We start from the raw sequence: 15211 nt of genomic DNA, 5'->3' as shown, positions 1-15211 counted from the left end.
AGATACAGAGTAAAACTCCCTCTACACTGTCCCCATCAAACACTCCCAGGACAGGGACAGCACGGGGTTAGATACAGAGTAAAGCTCCCTCTACACTGTCCCCATCAAACACTCCCAGGACAGGTGCAGCACGGGGTTAGATACAGAGTAAAGCTCCCTCTACACTGTCCCCATCAAACACTCCCAGGACAGGGACAGCACAGGGTTAGATACAGAGTAAAGCTCCCTCTACACTGTCCCCCCATCAAACACTCCCAGGACAGGGACAGCATGGGGTTAGATACAGAGTAAAGCTCCCTCTACACTGTCCCCATCAAACACTCCCAGGACAGGGACAGCACAGGGTTAGATACAGAGTAAAACTCCCTCTACACTGTCCCCAACAAACACTCCCAGGACAGGTACAGCACGGGGTTAGATACAGAGTAAAACTCCCTCTACACTCTCCCTCAATTAGACTAACACCAAGCATGAACGTCCTCAGTGGGCCAGACTGAAGGGGCTGAATGGCCACCTGTTCTACCGATGTTGTATCCACGTGTAAACCTGGTGCGACACCCTGTTCCACAAACTGCATCACTCTCCCTGTGCAATGAATAGTACGCACCATCCCGACTTATAAATATATCAGCCGTTCCTTCACTGTCGCTGGGTCTGAATCCTGGCAGTCCCTCCCTAACAGAGACCACAGCGGGTTCAAGATGACGGCTCACCCACCAACTTCTTAATCAGAGATGCCAATAAATGCTGGCCAGCAACGCACGAATTTCACGGCGGACAACTGAAAGGGTCCAAGTCACATTCCAGCTCAGAGTCCCAGCCCAGGAGCTGCATCCTGGGGGGAGGGGGTGTCGGTCTGGACATCACACCGAGAGCACTCGCAGCCGCCTTACCGATGTTCGGGTAGTACTCTGTGCCTTCGTCAGAGCCCAGGCCACCACTCGACTCGTGACTGGGTGAGGGGGTGGAGGGTTTCAGCATCTCCGCAGTCTGGAGGAACCTGGGCAGAGGGGAAGGAGCGGCAGATGTGAGACTGTCCATTTACTGTCCTGACGTGACCCTGTGGCCTCCGCTAGTACTCAGAAGCCTGTACTGCCGCCTGCTGGACTATACGGCTAACCTCCACCCCCAGAGAGGCCCAGCCGACTGCGACCTTTGACACCGAGCACTGACTGGCCAGCGATCGGGAGCAGACACACAGCCTGACCGCTTCCTGTTCTCTCGGAGCTCAGGCCGACCAGGGGCACCCCCAGCGCGTCAGAGAGCATTGCTGAGTTTATCTTTCGAGTCAGGGGTCAGGGTTCACCCCCCCACAGGTACAAACACCACCCCAAAACCCAGATTGAAACTCCCAGTAGAGGGAGTGCCGCACTGTCAGAGGGTCAGTGCCGAGGGAGTGCCGCACTGTCAGGGGGTCAGTGCTGAGGGAGTGCCGCACTGTCAGAGGGTCAGTGCTGAGGGAGTGCCGCACTGTCAGAGGGTCAGTGCTGAGGGAGCGCCGCACTGTCAGAGGGTCAGTGCTGAGGGAGCGCCGCACTGTCAGAGGGTCAGTGCTGAGGGAGTGCCGCACTGTCAGAGGGTCAGTGCTGAGGGAGTGCCGCACTGTCAGAGGGTCAGTGCTGAGGGAGCGCCGCACTGTCAGAGGGTCAGTGCTGAGGGAGCGCCGCACTGTCAGGGGGTCAGTGCTGAGGGAGCGCCGCACTGTCAGAGGGTCAGTGCTGAGGGAGTGCCGCACTGTCAGAGGGTCAGTGCTGAGGGAGTGCCGCACTGTCAGGGGGTCAGTGCTGAGGGAGTGCCGCACTGTCAGAGGGTCAGTGCTGAGGGAGTGCCGCACTGTCAGAGGGTCAGTGCTGAGGGAGTGCCGCACTGTCAGTGGGTCAGTGCTGAGGGAGTGCCGCACTGTCAGAGGGTCAGTGCTGAGGGAGTGCCGCACTGTCAGAGGGTCAGTACTGAGGGAGTGCCGCACTGTCAGAGGGTCAGTGCTGAGGGAGTGCCGCACTGTCAGAGGGTCAGTGCTGAGGGAGTGCCGCACTGTCAGTGGGTCAGTGCTGAGGGAGTGCCGCACTGTCAGAGGGTCAGTGCTGAGGGAGTGCCGCACTGTCAGAGGGTCAGTGCTGAGGGAGTGCCGCACTGTCAGTGGGTCAGTGCTGAGGGAGTGCCGCACTGTCGGTGGTGTTGACTTTAGGATGAGACGCCCAACTCAGAACGATGCTGTGGCCACTCGTTGATGAGTGGGGTCTTGCTATGCACAATGCTGCAGCTTCTTTCAGTCTTGCCCCTCCCCCAACAGTGTGACAATGACAATATAACTGTCTTAAATCGCAATCACTTTGGTAAATCTTTCACAGCCTCTGGGTCAGCTGAAGATCGCGGGAGAAACACAGGTCGCTCTGTGGGATATTCATTATATCCACTTCCCAATCCAGCCTCCTTCCTTTGGGGCAATCCGTCAACAGGACTGAGCGAGCCAAGATGGCTGACCTGCTCTCCCAGGGTGCAACGGGCCAGACGCCAATCCACACTGGCTTCGCCTTCCAACATTCGCTGGAATCTGACCCACAGCCAACTCCCGATTCATATCCTGACTCCTGGGCCCCTCAGTCTGTCCTCCAAACTGGGACTGTGCAACCTGGGGTTAAACAGAGGCCTCGCATTCAAAGTGAGGATTTAGACGAGGCCCAGCTCGCTCCTCACAGCTTGGCTCACCCGACTGAAAGGGGAACCAATGCTATTTCTCAGTGGATGCAAAGAAAGAGATCGGAGGGAGTGACAGAGGGAGGGAGAGGAGGGGGAGCGCGGAGGGGGCGGAGAGGGGGAGCGCAGGAGGGGTGGAAAGGAGCGCGGGAGACAGGGCGAGGGAGAGCAGCAGCCGGAGCGAGATTGAGGGCCGGATCAAGTGGCACTGAGGGACAGGGCGAGGCGCTGAGGGACAGAGAGAGAGAGAGTGAGGGACAAAGAGTGTTGCAGGGTATGCAATAGGATCTGTGGGCGTTTAGAGACACGAGGACTGATTAGGGACAGTCAGCATGGCTTTGTGAGTGGAAAATCATGTCTCACAAATTTGATGGTGTTTTTTGAAGGGGTGACCAAGAAGGTAGATGAGGTCAGTGCAGTTGATGTTGTCTACATGGACTTTAGCAAGGCCTTTGGGAGGGAGGGGGTGGCACTGGCGGGGTAAGCACCACAACCCCGGGGTACAGGCCTCAGCCATTTTGAAGTGAGGTGAGGAGTGCCCCTCACTCGGAGGCTGGCGAATCTTTGGAATTCCCTCCCTCAGTGACGGAGCACCTACTCCTCCCTGAGTGCACTCTGATTGTGAGGAAATTGAGAGCTGGGGGACGAGGGAGAGGGTCGCAGAGTGCATTTCCTTCCTTAAGGATGGGGCAGCACAGTGGGTTAGCACTGCTACTTCACAGCTCCAGGGACCTGGGTTCGATTCCCGGCTCGGGTCACTGTCTGTGCGGAGTTTGCACATTCTCCCCATGTCTGCGTGGGTTTACTCCGGGTACTCCAGTTTCCTCCCACTGTCCAAAGATTTGCGGGTTAGGTTGATTGGCCACACTAAAATTGCCCCTTAGTGTCCTGAGATGTGTAGGTTAGAGGGATTAGCGGGCAAGTATGTAGGGATGTGGGGGTAGAGCCTGGGTGGGATTGTGGTCAGTGCAGACTCGATGGGCTGAATGGCCTCTTTCTGTACTGCAGGGATTCTATGGTTCTATGATAACTCAACGCGACCTTGCTGCTGACCCCAATCAGCCAAACACACCCGCACCCACCGCCCACCCTGCCCCCACCCACCCAGCCCTCCGCACACCCCCCACAACACATCTAACCCCCCACACAAACCCTAACACCCCCACCGCCCTCTGAGACCTCATAACTCCTCGAACCCCCTCACCAATCCCCAAACCTCCCCCCCACTGCTCCAGCCACCCCCTCTGACCCCCCACAACCCCTCAAACTCCCTCACCAACCCCTCCAGCCACCCCCCCCTCCACCGCCACCTAGCCTCACACCCCCATTCTGTCCCAAACTCACCCCAGGACCGATTCCGATGCCGCCCCTACCTGTAGAGATTGAGGTCGGTGAACCAGTCCTGTACCAGCAGCACAGCGTGGCACACAGTGAAGAGGAACGCTGCCATCTGCAGGGACTGCGGGCACAGGAGATGCTGCAAGTTACATTCTGAGAGAGCAGGGGGAACAGACACACACACACAGTACAGAGACAGTGGGTGAGGTACATGAGAGACACGCAAGGCAGGGTGGGGCGAGGATAGGGCAGGGACAGGGACAGAGGCAGAGAGAGAGAGGGGGACAGAGGCAGAGAGAGAGAGGGGGGCAGAGGCAGAGAGAGAGAGGGGGGGACAGAGGCAGAGAGAGAGAGGGGGGGACAGAGGCAGAGAGAGAGAGGGGGAGACAGAGGCAGAGAGAGAGAGGGGGAGACAGAGGCAGAGAGAGAGAGAGGGGGACAGAGGCAGAGAGAGAGAGAGAGGGGGACAGAGGCAGAGAGAGAGAGAGAGGGGGACAGAGGCAGACAGAGAGAGAGGGGGACAGAGGCAGAGAGAGACAGGGGGGGACAGAGGCAGAGAGAGAGAGAGGGGGACAGAGGCAGAGAGAGAGAGAGGGGGACAGAGGCAGAGAGAGAGAGAGGGGGGACAGAGGCAGAGAGAGAGAGAGGGGGACAGAGGCAGAGAGAGAGAGAGAGGGGGACAGAGGCAGACAGAGAGAGAGGGGGACAGAGGCAGACAGAGAGAGAGGGGGACAGAGGCAGACAGAGAGAGAGGGGGACAGAGGCAGACAGAGAGAGAGGGGGACAGAGGCAGACAGAGAGAGAGGGGGACAGAGGCAGACAGAGAGAGAGGGGGACAGAGGCAGACAGAGAGAGAGGGGGACAGAGGCAGACAGAGAGAGAGGGGGACAGAGGCAGAGAGAGAGAGAGAGGGGGACAGAGGCAGAGAGAGAGAGGGGGGGACAGAGGCAGAGAGAGAGAGGGGGGGACAGAGGCAGAGAGAGAGAGAGGGGGACAGAGGCAGAGAGAGAGAGGGGGGGACAGAGGCAGAGAGAGAGAGAGAGAGAGGGGGACAGAGGCAGAGAGAGAGAGAGAGGGGGACAGAGGCAGAGAGAGAGAGAGGGGGACAGAGGCAGAGAGAGAGAGAGGGGGACAGAGGCAGAGAGAGAGAGAGGGGGACAGAGGCAGAGAGAGAGAGGGGGGGACAGAGGCAGAGAGAGAGAGGGGGGGACAGAGGCAGAGAGAGAGAGAGAGGGGGACAGAGGCAGAGAGAGAGAGAGAGGGGGACAGAGGCAGAGAGAGAGAGAGGGGGACAGAGGCAGAGAGAGAGAGAGGGGGACGACAGAGGCAGACAGAGAGAGAGGGGGACAGAGGCAGACAGAGAGAGAGGGGGACAGAGGCAGACAGAGAGAGAGGGGGACAGAGGCAGACAGAGAGAGAGGGGGACAGAGGCAGAGAGAGAGAGAGAGAGAGAGGGGGACAGAGGCAGAGAGAGAGAGAGAGAGAGAGGGGGACAGAGGCAGAGAGAGAGAGAGAGAGGGGGACAGAGGCAGAGAGAGAGAAAGAGAGGGGGACAGAGGCAGAGAGCGAGAGAGGGGGACAGGCAGATGAGGGAGATGTCAGGAGCGGGTGGGTGGGGATGGGGTGTATGTTGGGGGAGTGAACTCTATCCACCCGGAATAACCTGAATGGCAGCGACCGGATAATTACCTGCATCTCCACATAGGTGTGCGGGAGACTGTATTCCGGTGGAAGCTTCCGGTCATTATTGATCAGGTGATCGAGCACAGCTGGACTCAGAATGGGCTGTAGGGGAAAGGTGAAAGGTCAGATCCCAGTCCTAAACCCCGGCACTGCCACACTCGGAGCACCGAGTGCCCACACCAGCACCCCAGGGTGCCCGCACCGGGACCCCAAATCCCCGCACCGGGACCCCCAAGACCCCGCACCGGGACCCCCAAGACCCCGCACCGGGACCCCCAAATCCACGCACCGGGACCCCCAAGACCCCGCACCGGGACCCCCAAATCCCCGCACCGGGACCCCCAAATCCCCGCACCGGGACCCCAAATCCCCGCACCGGGACCCCCAAGACCCCGCACCGGGACCCCCAAGACCCCGCACCGGGACCCCCAAATCCACGCACCGGGACCCCCAAGACCCCGCACCGGGACCCCCAAATCCCCGCACCGGGACCCCCAAATCCCCGCACCGGGACCCCCAAATCCCCGCACCGGGACCCCCAAGACCCCGCACCGGGACCCCCAAATCCCCGCACCGGGACCCCCAAATCCCCGCACCGGGACCCCCAAATCCCCGCACCGGGACCTCCAAATCCCCGCACCGGGACCCCCAAGACCCCGCACCGGGACCCCCAAGACCCCGCACCGGGACCCCCAAATCCCCGCACCGGGACCCCCAAATCCCCGCACCGGGACCCCCAAATCCCCGCACCGGGACCCCCAAATCCCCGCACCGGGACCCCCAAATCCCCGCACCGGGACCCCCAAATCCCCGCACCGGGACCCCCAAATCCCGCCCCTGGGACGCCCAAATCCCCACACTGTGTCCCCAGGGTGCCCACATCAGGACCCCAAATCCCCGCACCGGGACCCCAGGGTGCCCACATTGTTGCGCTGGGTGCGCCACCGCACCGACACCCAGCCCCGTACCTGTGTGTCGAGGAAGATGATCCTTTCTTGGGTGATGAAGAAGTCGATTCCGTTGGTCTGGTTTCCGCCCCGTTCTTTGATCTCCTGAGTCTGGGCTCTGAAAACGTACAATCTTCACACACACACAATACCCCGTCAGCATGGAGACTACTGACAACCAGCTCATTCCACTACACACCACCGCGGGGGCAATTACCCACACAACACACGCAGGAATCCCTAAACACACATACCTCAACACGTGCATACAATCGTGCACGCACGCACACCCAGCTAACCACGCGTGCTCGCACACGTACACACCCGCCTAACCACGCGTGCTCGCACACGTACACACCCGCCTAACCACGCGTGCTCGCACACGTACACACACGCCTAACCACGCGTGCTCGCACACGTACACACACGCCTAACCACGCGTGCTCGCACACGTACACACACGCCTAACCACGCGTGCTCGCACACGTACACACACGCCTAACCACGCGTGCTCGCACACGTACACACACGCCTAACCACGCGTGCTCGCACACGTACACACACGCCTAACCACGCGTGCTCGCACACGTACACACACGCCTAACCACGCGTGCTCGCACACGTACACACACGCCTAACCACGCGTGCTCGCACACGTACACAACCACGCGTGCTCGCGCACGTGCACACGTACACAACCACGCGTGCTCGCGCACGTGCACACGTACACAACCACGCGTGCTCGCGCACGTGCACACGTACACCTAACCACGCGTGCTCGCGCACGTGCACCACGCGTGCTCGCGCACGTGCACACGTACACAACCACGCGTGCTCGCGCACGTGCACACGTACACAACCACGCGTGCTCGCGCACGTGCACACGTACACAACCACGCGTGCTCGCGCACGTGCACACGTACACAACCACGCGTGCTCGCGCACGTGCACACGTACACAACCACGCGTGCTCGCGCACGTGCACACGTACACAACCACGCGTGCTCGCGCACGTGCACACGTACACAACCACGCGTGCTCGCGCACGCGCACACGTACACAACCACGCGTGCTCGCGCACGCAACCACGCGTGCTCGCGCACGCGCACACAACCACGCGTGCTCGCGCACGCGCACACAACCACGCGTGCTCGCGCACGCGCACACAACCACGCGTGCTCGCGCACGCGCACACAACCACGCGTGCTCGCGCACGCGCACACAACCACGCGTGCTCGCGCACGCGCACACAACCACGCGTGCTCGCGCACGCGCACACAACCACGCGTGCTCGCGCACGCACACAACCACGCGTGCTCGCGCACGCACACAACCACGCGTGCTCGCGCACGCACACAACCACGCGTGCTCGCGCACGCACACAACCACGCGTGCTCGCGCACGCACACAACCACGCGTGCTCGCGCACGCACACAACCACGCGTGCTCGCGCACACACACAACCACGCGTGCTCGCGCACACACACAACCACGCGTGCTCGCGCACACACACAACCACGCGTGCTCGCGCACACACACAACCACGCGTGCTCGCGCACACACACAACCACGCGTGCTCGCGCACACACACAACCACGCGTGCTCGCGCACACACACAACCACGCGTGCTCGCACACACACACAACCACGCGTGCTCGCACACACACACAACCACGCGTGCTCGCACACACACACAACCACGCGTGCTCGCACACACACACAACCACGCGTGCTCGCACACACACACAACCACGCGTGCTCGCACACACACACAACCACGCGTGCTCGCACACACACACAACCACGCGTGCTCGCACACACACACAACCACGCGTGCTCGCACACACACACAACCACGCGTGCTCGCACACACACACAACCACGCGTGCTCGCACACACACACACAACCACGCGTGCTCGCACACACACACACAACCACGCGTGCTCGCACACACACACACAACCACGCGTGCTCGCACACACACACACAACCACGCGTGCTCGCACACACACACAACCACGCGTGCTCGCACACACACACAACCACGCGTGCTCGCACACACACACAACCACGCGTGCTCGCACACACACACAACCACGCGTGCTCGCACACACACACAACCACGCGTGCTCGCACACACACACAACCACGCGTGCTCGCACACACACACAACCACGCGTGCTCGCACACACACACAACCACGCGTGCTCGCACACACACACAACCACGCGTGCTCGCACACACACACAACCACGCGTGCTCGCACACACACACAACCACGCGTGCTCGCACACACACACAACCACGCGTGCTCGCACACACACACAACCACGCGTGCTCGCACACACACACAACCACGCGTGCTCGCACACACACACAACCACGCGTGCTCGCACACACACACAACCACGCGTGCTCGCACACACACACAACCACGCGTGCTCGCACACACACACAACCACGCGTGCTCGCACACACACACACCTAACCACGCGTGCTCTCGCACACACACCTAACCACACGTGCTCGCGCACACACACCTAACCACACGTGCTCGCGCACACACACACCTCACGCGTGCTCGCGCACACACACACCTAACCACGCGTGCTCACGCACACACACACCTAACCACGCTTGCTCGCGCACACACACACCTAACCACGCGTGCTCGCGCACACACACACCTAACCACGCGTGCTCGCGCACACACACCTAACCACGCGTGCTCGCGCACACACACCTAACCACGCGTGCTCGCGCACACACACCTAACCACGCGTGCTCGCGCACACACACCTAACCACGCGTGCTCGCGCACACACACCTAACCACGCGTGCTCGCGCACACACACCTAACCACGCGTGCTCGCGCACACACACCTAACCACGCGTGCTCGCGCACACACACCTAACCACGCGTGCTCGCGCACACACACCTAACCACGCGTGCTCGCGCACACACACCTAACCACGCGTGCTCGCGCACACACCTAACCACGCGTGCTCGCGCACACACACACCTAACCACGCGTGCTCTCGCACACACACCTAACCACGCGTGCTCGCGCACACACACACCTAACCACGCGTGCTCTCGCACACACACCTAACCACGCGTGCTCACGCACACACACCTAACCACGCGTGCTCGCGCGCACACACCTAACCACGCGTGCTCACGCGCACACACCTAACCACGCGTGCTCACGCACACACACCTAACCACGCGTGCTCACGCACACACACCTAACCACGCGTGCTCGTGCGCACACACCTAACCACACGTGCTCACGCGCACACACCTAACCACGCGTGCTCACGCACACACACCTAACCACGCGTGCTCACGCACACACACCTAACCACGCGTGCTCACACACACACACCTAACCACGCGTGCTCACACAGACACACCTAACCACGCGTGCTCACACACATGGCTAACAATTTGTGTGCTTACAATAGGCACACATGTACACTGAAATGTTGACACATGCATGCAGACACCAAAACACATGTACACGCACACATTAAAGCACACTGAAATGCACATACACAGACATATTCAAACACTTGCAAACAAATGTAAACACACACGCACACAGACATAAACAAGTGCTGGGATGCCACATGATGCCTGCGCCCAGATTTCATAACAAGAAACTCGGGGCTCAGGCCAATCTCTGGCCGCACGGTTGAATTCAACAACAGCTGAGGATAAACAATGGTTACAGTGTTGAGTGCAGGAGCTGAGAGCCAGCCAGCTCCAGCTGGGAACAGCACTGGCTCCACACTGCCTGCTCCGTGAGACAGCGGAGGAAATCAGCTCCACAAGCCCAAGGCTGCCCGGGGCAAAGTGCCAGAGAGCCTGGTGGATTTCCTCCACAAGTCCAGCTTCGGAAACAAAAGGAAATGAGTGATTGTGCGGCTTCTAAAAAATTAATTTTGCATTTCCTTCCCAAATTGAAGAGAATTGTTGAAACAATATTAAACTCAGATTACACTTCATAAAACTCCACCCTGGATGAACATTCATCAGAACGAGTGCAGCAAACTGACCCAGTCTAACCCTGTGCCCCACTGGACAGCAGGGTGGAAGAGGCAATTTCTATGGGGCACGGGTTTAAGGATTGAAGATGTCAGGTTTAAAGATGTACAAGGCAGATTTTTTTCTTTACACAGAGGGTGGTGGGTGTCTGGAACTCGCTGCCAGGAGAGGTAATGGAAGCAGACACAAGACTTTGAATGGGTATCTGGAAATAGAGGGATCTGGTCCCAGAAGGGTAGGCAGTTTTAGTTTGATGGGCAGAATGATGCAGACGCGGAGGGCCGAAGGGTTCCTACGCTGTAATTTTCTTTGTTCTTAACAGCTTAAAGTCTTTGAACCCACACAACAGTGTAGCACTCCCACATTACTGATGCTCTGACAGTGTAGCACTCCCTCACTACTGACCCACGAACGGGGGGGGGGGCAACGGCGAGAGGGGGAGAAAAGGGGCAACGGCGAGAGGGGGAGAAAAGGGGCAACGGCGAGAGGGGGAGAAAAGGGGCAACGGCGAGAGGGGGAGAAAAGGGGCAACGGCGAGAGGGGGAGAAAAGGGGCAACGGCGAGAGGGGGAGAAAAGGGGCAACGGCGAGAGGGGGAGAAAAGGGGCAACGGCGAGAGGGGGAGAAAAGGGGCAACGGCGAGAGGGGGAGAAAAGGGGCAACGGCGAGAGGGGGAGAAAAGGGGCAACGGCGAGAGGGGGAGAAAAGGGGCAACGGCGAGAGGGGGAGAAAAGGGGCAACGGCGAGAGGGGGAGAAAAGGGGCAACGGCGAGAGGGGGAGAAAAGGGGCAACGGCGAGAGGGGGAGAAAAGGGGCAACGGCGAGAGGGGGAGAAAAGGGGCAACGGCGAGAGGGGAGAAAAGGGGCAACGGCGAGAGGGGGAGAAAAGGGGCAACGGCGAGAGGGGGAGAAAAGGGGCAACGGCGAGAGGGGGAGAAAAGGGGCAACGGCGAGAGGGGGAGAAAAGGGGCAACGGCGAGAGGGGGAGAAAAGGGGCAACGGCGAGAGGGGGAGAAAAGGGGCAACGGCGAGAGGGGGAGAAAAGGGGCAACGGCGAGAGGGGGAGAAAAGGGGCAACGGCGAGAGGGGGAGAAAAGGGGCAACGGCGAGAGGGGGAGAAAAGGGGCAACGGCGAGAGGGGGAGAAAAGGGGCAACGGCGAGAGGGGGAGAAAAGGGGCAACGGCGAGAGGGGGAGAAAAGGGGCAACGGCGAGAGGGGGAGAAAAGGGGCAACGGCGAGAGGGGGAGAAAAGGGGCAACGGCGAGAGGGGGAGAAAAGGGGCAACGGCGAGAGGGAGAGAAAAGGGGCAACGGCGAGAGGGAGAGAAAAGGGGCAACGGCGAGAGGGAGAGAAAAGGGGCAACGGCGAGAGGGAGAGAAAAGGGGCAACGGCGAGAGAGTGATAGAAGTGGGGGAATGGGATGAGAAGGAGAAGGTGCAGTTCCCAGTGAGGCAGGGCGGAGATGCAACAACGCAGGATGTAACTCTCCCATTCCAGTGGGATTGAGTTGGAGCCAGGCTGCTTCCTGTCATTCCGAATCCTCTTGCCTCCTCGCTGCTTACCTCTGGTCTTCCTCCGGGGTATTGGAAGATAGCAGCGACATAATCGTGGATTTTCCGGTTCCCTGTAGGCCGATGATGCCAATGACAAGAACGTCAGTCTGATCCAGCAGGTACTGAAACAACAAGAGTGAGAAAGGACAGGCCCAATCACACTCTGCCTGTCTCACACCCCTCAACACCCTAACCCAGGGGAAGGCGATGGCCCTGTGCTATTATCACTAGTCTATTCAACCAGAAACTCAGCCAATGTTCTGGGGACCCGGCTTCGAATCCCACCACAGCAGATGGTGGAACTTGAATTCAGTGAAAATATCTGGAAAGTGAAAATATCTGGAATTAAGAATCTACCATGAAACCATTGCCGATTGTCGGAAAAACCCACCTGGTTCACTAATGTCCTTTCGGGAAGGAAATCTGCCTTCCTTACCCGGTCTGGCCCACATGTGACTCCAGAACCACAGATTGTCCGAGGGCAGTTGAGAGTCAATCAGGGATGGGCAATAAATGCTGGCCAGCCAGTGACGCCTGTGTCCCACAAATAAAACAAAACAGTAACAATAAAATATACAATCACACCGTCCCGTTCTGGGGAAGGGGACTGGAGGTGGGGTGAGAGGGAATGAGGGAGGGAGTTCCCGGCTTCCAATCTCCTACGTGTTAGGAAGGGTCAGTGCTGAGGGAGTGCCGCACTGTCAGAGGGTCAGTGCTGAGGGAGTGCCGCACTGTCAGAGGGTCAGTGCTGAGGGAGTGCCGCACTGTCAGAGGGTCAGTGCTGAGGGAGTGCCGCACTGTCAGAGGGTCAGTGCTGAGGGAGTGCCGCACTGTCAGAGGGTCAGTGCTGAGGGAGTGCCGCACTGTCAGAGGGTCAGTGCTGAGGGAGTGCCGCACTGTCAGAGGGTCAGTGCTGAGGGAGTGCCGCACTGTCAGAGGGTCAGTGCTGAGGGAGTGCCGCACTGTCAGAGGGTCAGTGCTGAGGGAGTGCCGCACTGTCAGAGGGTCAGTGCTGAGGGAGTGCCGCACTGTCAGGGGGTCAGTGCTGAGGGAGTGCCGCACTGTCAGGGGGTCAGTGCTGAGGGAGTGCCGCACTGTCAGGGGGTCAGTGCTGAGGGAGTGCCGCACTGTCAGAGGGTCAGTGCTGGATTGTTCTGTTGGAAAGTCAGTGTGTGCTCGATGGGCCTCTCTCCGCACTATTGGGATCCTATGATAAAACGGAGGGTCAGTACTGAGGGTACTGATAAGACGCTCAGACTTTTAAATGGACCTACCTTGCATTAAGTTGATCTTTCTCTACGCCCTAGCTATGACTGTAACAGTACATTCTGCACTCCATTCCTTCTCTATGAATGGTATGCTTCGTCTGTGTGTGGCGCAAGAAACAATACTTTTCACTGTATACTAATACATGTGACAAGAATACATGAAATCAAATCATTGGTGGCCATGCCTTCAGCTGCTGAGGGTGCCCTCTTTGTAAACTTCTCCCCCTCGCCCTCTCTCTCTCTCCTCCCTTCAGACTTCTTCTCTGTGACCCAGCTTTCTATCGCCCTGACCCTCTTATCTTGGGAGGAGTATTTGATATGTGTTGGGTTTGGGATGATGAGACATATTTCGATGTAACTCTGTTATGTTCCCTGCTGAGGCGGGGAGGTGTGGAGGATCCCGGGCACCTACCTCCATGGCGCTATCGCACCAGTTCATCTGCTCATCCACCAGTTTGATGGCGTGCTTCATCCTCTCGGGAGGGTGCAGTTTAGCCTGTCCGATCACAGCTGCGAAAAGCCGATAGCAAAAGAATGAGTGCCAACTTCCACAGCGCACACCAGGGTGGGCTAGGAGGGCCCACGAATGGCCTCCTCCAGTTACCCACGCCCCTGCTGCCAGAGACACCCACACCCCATAAACAGGCTCAACATTCAACACAAAACATCTTGTGCGCAAGTGAGACTGCGTTTTGCGAACTAATTTTAAAGCAAAGGGTTTAAGTCTATAAGAGGAATATTACTTGAATTGAAACTCATAGGGATAGGTTAGCATCTTGCCATATTTAAGTATTATTGAATTGAATTGTTAAACGTTAAACTAATTGATTTGTTATTGTTGTACTTCATCTCTAATCACCCAGCATTTCTTGCCCATCCCTAATTGCCCCTTGAGAAGGTGGTGGGTGAGCCGCCATCTTGAACCCACTGCAGTCCCTGAGGTGTAGGTATTCCCACAGTGCTGTTAGGGAGGGAGTGCCAGGATTTAGACCCCAGCGACAGTGAAGGAACGGCCAATATATTTCTAAGTCGGGATGGTGAGTGACTCGGAGGGGAACCTCCAGGTGGGGGTGTTCCCAGGTATCTGCTGCCCTTGTCCTTCTAGATGGTAGAGGTGGTGGGTTTGGAGGGTGCTGCCTAAGGAGCCTTGGTGAGATGCTGCAGTGCATCTTGTAGATGGTACACATGGCTGTCACTGTGCATCGGGGGTGGATGAGGTGTGGATTAATTCTGTGCAGCAGGATGGAAGTGGTGTGGATGTGTTGGGTACCACATCAGGAACTCCAAGGTATAGAGCGAAGCCAGACTAGAGCTCAACAAATTTCTATTTTGACATTTGAGTGGGGATTCACTCCAGATGTGAATCTACTGACAAACTAATGAGCTTATGGCAAAATAAGTTTAACAGCACAGTTTAACAATAACAAATGAATTAGTTCAACATGTAACAGTTGAATAATACTTAAGTATGACGATATAACTATTAATTGCTAACCTGCGCTCCAATTCAAGCAATATTCTTCATAAAGACATAAACACCATCTTTAAAATTAGTTAGCAAAACATAGGCTTATTTCAGTGACAGAGGCAGAGACAGAGAGAGAGAGAGCCAGAGACGGAGAGAGACAGAGAGAGAGAGAGCCAGAGACAGAGAGAGAGAGAGAGAGAGCCAGAGA

The 15211-nt window shown here is 58.3% G+C and overlaps 1 protein-coding gene across 2 annotated transcripts in view; it reads right to left on the bottom strand.

Annotated features, from left to right (window-relative positions):
• smg9 (SMG9 nonsense mediated mRNA decay factor) overlaps positions 1-15211 on the bottom strand; it is a 42968-nt gene that overhangs the window by 12917 nt on the left and 14840 nt on the right. For both annotated transcript variants that reach the window (XM_080183463.1, XM_080183462.1), the window contains exons 5-10: positions 13948-14045; positions 12277-12389; positions 6684-6795; positions 5722-5817; positions 4068-4153; positions 894-1000 (exon numbers count right to left, since the gene is read on the bottom strand). In XM_080183463.1, the coding sequence (XP_080039589.1) occupies positions 894-1000; positions 4068-4153; positions 5722-5817; positions 6684-6795; positions 12277-12389; positions 13948-14045 (612 nt within the window). The remainder of the gene's footprint in view (positions 1-893; positions 1001-4067; positions 4154-5721; positions 5818-6683; positions 6796-12276; positions 12390-13947; positions 14046-15211) is intronic.

Source organism: Carcharhinus amblyrhynchos, unplaced genomic scaffold (assembly GCF_965287045.1).
Source record: "Carcharhinus amblyrhynchos unplaced genomic scaffold, sCarAmb.v2.hapA chromosome_294, whole genome shotgun sequence".
Lineage (NCBI taxonomy): Eukaryota > Metazoa > Chordata > Chondrichthyes > Carcharhiniformes > Carcharhinidae > Carcharhinus > Carcharhinus amblyrhynchos.
This window is presented reverse-complemented; position numbering and strand designations above follow the sequence as displayed.